The sequence below is a fragment of the Macaca mulatta genome, chromosome 1, assembly GCF_049350105.2.
Source record: "Macaca mulatta isolate MMU2019108-1 chromosome 1, T2T-MMU8v2.0, whole genome shotgun sequence".
Taxonomy (NCBI): Eukaryota; Metazoa; Chordata; class Mammalia; order Primates; family Cercopithecidae; genus Macaca; species Macaca mulatta.
This window is the reverse complement of record NC_133406.1, coordinates 16,648,273-16,654,756: the sequence shown is the minus strand read 5'-3', so window position 1 is coordinate 16,654,756 and position 6,484 is coordinate 16,648,273. Positions and strand designations below refer to the sequence as shown.

Here is a 6,484-nt window from a genome sequence, read left to right as displayed (position 1 = left end):
TTGTGTCTCCTGTCTTACATTTGACTCATATTTACAGTTTACCTCTTCCTGATAATTTTTCAAACTGTTACTCTTTTTGTTTTTTGAGACAAGAGTTTCGCTCTTATTGCCCAGGCTGGAGTGCAATGGCATGATCTTGGCTCACCGCAACCTCCACTTCTCAGGTTCAAGTGATTCTCCTGCCTCAGCCTCCCAAGTAGCTGGGATTATAGGCATGCGCCACCATGCCCGACTAATTTTGTACTTTTAGTAGAGACAGGGTTTCTCCATGTTGGTCAGGCTGGTCTTGAACTCCCAACCTCACATGATCCGCCCACCTTGGCCTCCCAAAGTGCTGGCAACACCAAAGTGTTAAATTGTGTTTTTTTTTTTTTTTAAGGCAATCTTGGGTAAATTACTTCACTTTAGCCACAGCTCATGTGGTTGTAAATGAGAACCCCACCTCCTACCTATGGAGGATACCGTTGGGGTTAAATGAGAGGGATGAAAAGTTCAGAGAATAGTGTCTGGCACACAACAGCTACTAAAAACTACTAGATACCCCTTCCTAAAATCGATCTGGGATTTTATGAGAAGGCAGCTGAACAGTATTTAATACAAATCAAGGTCCTAAATGACCTGAAATAAATTCACATACAGTCAGACTGTAGACATGTTAGATCATAAAAAATCTAGTCACCTGACAGCACCATTTCTTATGTGGACTTCTTTTAAACATTTATTAAAAAAGCAAAATGTATGTTCATCTCAAATCTAACAGTTAAAAATGGTAAAGCAATACAAACAACGTGTTACTAGCAGCATCCAGTCGTTAGAATCTCTCACCCTGCTTCTCGGTCTGATCTGTGCAAGCTCAGTCTCTTCTGAGCCTGCAGCTACCTCCAACCCTCATCGTAGTGCAGGCCAAACCAAATTTTATAAAATTAACAATTTAAGGTTAAATAAGCTTAAATAAGGGTGTTAAATACAAGACACTTCATCAAAGCTTCTGTACAAAGATAAACAAATCTGGCATTGTACAAGTGGTTCCGCCGGCTCACAGCACACAAGGAAGTTCTAGTGAGTTAAGCAGATTCACTTTCATTTTTTTCCAGCAGAGCAACTATACAAAAGTGAACTAAGAGTTGAAGTGACTACTGACAACTCGGTGAGCCATTTACAAGGCATATGTATCTGTTTTTTTTTTTGTTTTTAATCAGAACACTGTTAATATTCAGGCACCATTTGTTCCTGCAAATAAATAAGTCTCTAAGGTAACTGCATCTGAACTAGTGTTAAACACAACAGTGCTTTTTTTCTTTAATCCCCCCCGCAAAGCTTTTCCAACTATGTACTATGCCTCCTTTCTTATTGCTATGGTAATGTGGCTGTGGAAATAAAACTACTGTACATCCAAAAAAATAGAGCACCTTTAACATTAAAGTATATGTCTGATTATTTGTTCTCATGTTTATTTTACAATACTAAAGCCCAAACTATGGTAAATTGCTTTACATCTCTACCAGGTCACCTGATAAATAGGAAATAAAACCCAACTATCTTCCCTCTTGAGGTAAGCCCAAGCCAGAGCATGTTTCAGCAGAGTCTAAAAGAAAAAAGGTCTCAACTGTCGCCAGGGTTTACATTCATCTTCACACCAGGAGTTACATTCATTCAGCTTCACATGGGCACTGCCCTCTGCTGTGGCTACCGAGAAAGAGTCGAGGCTCCCTGTCCTGCTGTGGTGAATGGCGCTACACAGAATGGAACAGCAAAAACATCTACGACTGGTGGAAAGCACACAGAAAAACCACGTTTGTGACTTCAAAGGGACAAGGGGGCATTTCCCAATGGTCCCTTGATGAGGTGCGGACTGGCTAAGATTTTTTGTCGATGGTGGTGAAAAACCATTCTGTGAATTTCCGCAGCTGAGCTGTCGCGGTCTGGGACTCCTCCTGCAGCCTCATGTTGTCCTGTCTCAGGTGCTGCACTTCCGCTTGGAGAACAGCCTTGTCTTGTTTTTCCTGGTCAGAGTAGAAATAAACTGAGTCATGGAGACTGACCGATACATTCATTCCTCCTAAGCTGGGCTACAAGAATCTTTTATTCTTATTTTTACTTATGTACTTTTTGAGGGGAGAAGGGGTGACTTTCTTCAGTGAGGGAACTTTCCTGATCCTGATTCCTGCTGATGACAAATGGATGGGAACGAGCACTCCATGCACCCTGTTCTTTCATCCCACTCTGCTCCCACAGGGTGCTAAGATAGCCTTTCTATAGGAAGGTGTTCATCGTTGTTTATATCACCCTCTATCCAAAAAAGGGAGACTACAGTAAGGTGAAAGGTAATACCCTTTGACAAATGCACAAAACTTTCTAAGTACAAAATTGGAATCAGCAGAGCTGTTACATATGTTTATAATAAAATATGTACTTAGGTCTTTCATTCCATCAAGCTTTCCTGCTACACTATATTTCCATAATGACCCTTAAAGTCTGCCATTAAAAACTACGTAAAAATAATCAAGACTTTCAGAAGAATCACATCTGGAGTTTCCAACATATAGCAATAAAAAAATATACAGCACCAGTTTCAGACCCCTCCCTGCTGAAAGCGATGTCTTGCCCTAAATGGACAGAGGGGTCCACTGTCAGATTGTAACAACTGGTATTTCTGTAATGGGATCTAACTCGACCACTAATGCCACCAGATGCCACCCACAGCACTGTACGGGAGCACTGAGCGAGGTGAGTGGAGGCCCCCACCGTTGGCATGTCTGGTCCCGCCCTCAAGGTTTCCTCGTTTCCTGATCCCTTCCGAGGCCCTCCCTAATACCACCTGCCTGGTCACTGGCGCAAAAGACCCTGGTCCCCAGAGGAGGCCCGAATCAGAGCTGGCCACTCACTTCGCTGTAAGGAGCGACTGCAGCCCACCCTGGATACGGACTCTCCCCGGACATTCCTCACCACGACTCTCGGTCCCAACAGTCTGAGTCCCACAGCTCAGAACACCTCTGCTGTGACTCAGCTGCCCACCTCTCCGCATCCCTGCCAACCTTTTATTATGACCCATGGAACTTGGATTCTGCCATGAAGACCTTGTGCACGCTCAGTTTGTCCTGAAATTCCCTTCGTCTTCGTGCTCTAAGTGAATCCTGGTTCCCTCCTGAGGACACCATCCCCAGCAGCTCACTACGGGGGTCGGGCAGGCAGACAGTGCATCCCCTATTGTTCAGGCCAGATCTCCGCTCCTTCCTACAATTCCAGCTCCTCTAAAAAATGTGCCATTAGGTCATGAGACCTGCTACCCCTCCTGGCTGCAAAAACTTTACTGTATCTCCAGTCCCAACCATCATTACGGGAAGATTCTAGAACCTGGTTTGCTCTTTTCTCCCCATCCCACTCCTGTCATCTGTGTTGATGATTTCGAATCCACTGAGATGTTCCATCCGACACTCTGGCCATTCAGCCTCTCCATCGCTTTCTCTCAGCGATCTTCAAAACCAGCCTTCCTCAGCTCCCACTCCCATGACCACATCCTATACCGTGCTATTGTCAATGACTGCATCTCTTCCTAAAAGTTTCAAGTTCCTACTTCTTGACCATCACCTTCTGTCTTTTAAAAATAATTTCTCCAGTATCTCCTCCTCCAGTAATGATAGAATCCATCAATCTTATCAATCTTACTCTTATTTTCACTGCCCACCAACACCTCCGCCCCAGTTGTGACGTTATTTCTCTTCAACCAGCCTGGACTCTGGGTTCTTTGGTTTATTCATGCACTGTACATGCCCCAGGGTCCTTGTCTCTCCCTCTCTCTCCCTCTCTCTCTCTCCTCGTCTTGATTTCCTGTTTAAATCTTAATATTGGCTAAATTCAACTCTCCAACGATTCTACACTTGCAGCTGGAGATAAGGTGACCAGCCATCCCAGCTTGCATGGGACTTTGCTGGTTCTAATATGGAAAGTTCCGTATCCTAGAAAACTTCTCCATCCCGGGCAAACTGGGACAGCTCGTCACCCAAGCTGGGGAAAAAACACACAACCAGGAAAATAGGTATCGCTTTAACTTATGCTCCAAATTCAAATGTGCTTTAGCTTTTTTTGGCAAGTCTCCCAAATACACCCGGTTAGTTTACATGCTGTGGTACACCCATATCCTCTATCCACAAAGCTCTAATATTCCTTCTCACCACTCTCAGCTCATGACTAGAAAAAAAAGAAACAATCTGAGAAATTTGCCAACATCTCTGTCTGGACTCTGTGTATGTGAATGAACGTGGTGCATACATGAACACGTGCACACGCACACATACTCTGCTCCACTCTGGTAACTGTATAAGCTGTCCCTACTCTTATCCAAGGCCAGCTCTCTCCTTGTGACTAGATCAGAGCCCCACCCACTTGCCCTTCACCCTCATCAGGATTTCCCTCCCAACTGAATCCTTTCCTCAGCATTCTCACCAGCTAAGATTTTTCCCTTCTTCAAAAGCCAAACCAAACCATCACAACAAAAACCTTCCTGTGACGCCCTCCCACTTGCTACCGCACCCCATTCCATTTCCCTGGACAACCAACTGGCTCTCCAGCACAGGGCTGATGGAACAGAGCTCAGCAAGTATTTGTGGGATACAGGATTTAATTTCTTTTGAGGATGGACCAAGCGCAGGTTGATGTGTAGAGCAGAAGTTCTGAGGGCTGCGAAGCTGACTCAAGACAGACAACAGGACTCAGAGACCAGGCTTTCTGGCAGCAATGGACTCCTCTGAGGTCAGCTCATACAGAGTTGGTGCAACCGATAACTAACTGAACTAAAAAATGCTGGCCCACCGTGCTTCTACTGCACACTGAAGATTAGCCACATCGAGGGCTAATCCTCATTTACTCATATCCATTGAGATCCCTGCATCCCGCAAAATGAAATACATCAGCTGCAGGTCAGCAGATGGAGTGAGACCTCAGGAGCATCTGTTTGTATTTATCATTGGTTTTTGTGTAAGGCAGTCTTCTTTCCTGAATCTCTTCAATTTCTCTGTAGTAGTTATAAGGGGCTGATTTGATAAGAGAAAGAGTTCTGATTATGCTCTTCCAATAGATTACCTTCCGAAGGTCGGTCTGGAGTTGTCGAAGAATTAATTCCAACTGATTGACTTTCCCGGTCAGTGGTGATGGAGAACGCTCCCTAGCAAATAAGGATAGAATCAGAAAGACTCAAGACAGTCAATTCAGCATTTTGTTGGTCAAGTTTTCACTTGAAAAAATTATTTCATGTGCTTAGAGCCCAGCAAGCGGATACATTATAATATGTCAGAATGGAAAGTGTCCATATAGCTGATCCACTGGAAAGCCCATTCTGGGACTTTACTGATTTAAAAAGAGATCCAGAATCTCTATAGATATACGGGTCGGTAGGAAATCGAAAGATATATTATTTAAATTGGTTTAGCCAATGGAGACAAGGTAGACCCAAATGAAGTCCTGGGAACCAGTCAATTTCCCCAATTTGCCTTTCTCTATGATGGCAATATTATGAAGCTTGTTACCAGTGTGAACATGCAAGTTAACGAAGTTAATTCCAACTTCTATATTCAGCTCACACAGAAGTTGGAATTAAGAATGGATGACACAGGTAAAGAATATACATTTCACGGCGGAAGAACATGTCATGAATATAGGGCTAAGAGTGGGATGTTCCCAACATATTTCAATGGAGGGCATGAGGCCGGATCAAGGACCAGGTTCTGGGAGGAGCCATGCCCTGGGCTGGTGAGCATGTGCAGCCTGGCAGGTGGAAGGCCAATTGGTGAGTTATCCCTGCCTAATGCTGTTGCAATAATTCGGCAGCAGACGCTGACCTTGAGGCTCCTTCTTGCCCTCTCTGACAGTGAGGCTTGCCACCGTGGGCACAGGGTCACAAGTCTTGGCAGGCATGGTGTGCCCATGGAGCAGAGTGGTCATGCAGCTAAAAGCGGTCTCCCACAGCAGGGCAGGGAGCCAAGTAGTCCCACTCAGTCCCTTCTCTGGATTCTTCAGGACTGGGAAAGGGCATGGTGGAATATGGTCACCTGCCTGGCTCAGGGTTAGTCTGTTAGCCGAATCTTTGCTAATCATGCCTGGAACAGCAGGAGGGAGGGGTCCACAGGGGCTCACATACCCAGTCGTGTCCATGAACTCTTTGCCACTGCCTGGATCTACACATAAGGGCAGCTCCTGGGCCCCTTCCAGGTCCTGCCCATGCTGCATATCTGTCAGGGTGCAGAAGGATGCCACCCTCTGGTCTGGGGAGGGGAGAAACACACACAGAAAGATGGGTTAGTAATCACTGCAAGGCAATGTTTCTTTGTGGAAATGCAGTAGATAAATAAAATCCTTTCCCCCCTTCAAATCAGTTACTGCCTTGTTTTGGAACAAAACAAAGAAAAACAAATTCAGGCAAGCTTCAGAGAAGGAGAAAGCATGGAGATTGGCTGTCCTCCTACTGGGCTGTATGGCCTATGCACATCAC

The 6,484-nt window shown here is 45.1% G+C and overlaps 1 protein-coding gene across 14 annotated transcripts in view; it reads right to left on the bottom strand.

Annotated features, from left to right (window-relative positions):
- Nucleotides 1-691: 691 nt before the first annotated feature.
- The window catches only part of SIPA1L2 (signal induced proliferation associated 1 like 2), a 231,018-nt gene continuing 225,225 nt past the window's right edge, over nucleotides 692-6,484 (bottom strand). For all 14 annotated transcript variants that reach the window (XM_077998594.1, XM_077998606.1, XM_028849678.2 and 11 more), the window contains 3 exons: nucleotides 6,134-6,257; nucleotides 5,080-5,161; nucleotides 692-2,003 (listed from right to left, as the gene is read on the bottom strand). In XM_077998594.1, the coding sequence (XP_077854720.1) occupies nucleotides 1,857-2,003; nucleotides 5,080-5,161; nucleotides 6,134-6,257 (353 nt within the window). In that variant the 3' untranslated portion in view covers nucleotides 692-1,856. The remainder of the gene's footprint in view (nucleotides 2,004-5,079; nucleotides 5,162-6,133; nucleotides 6,258-6,484) is intronic.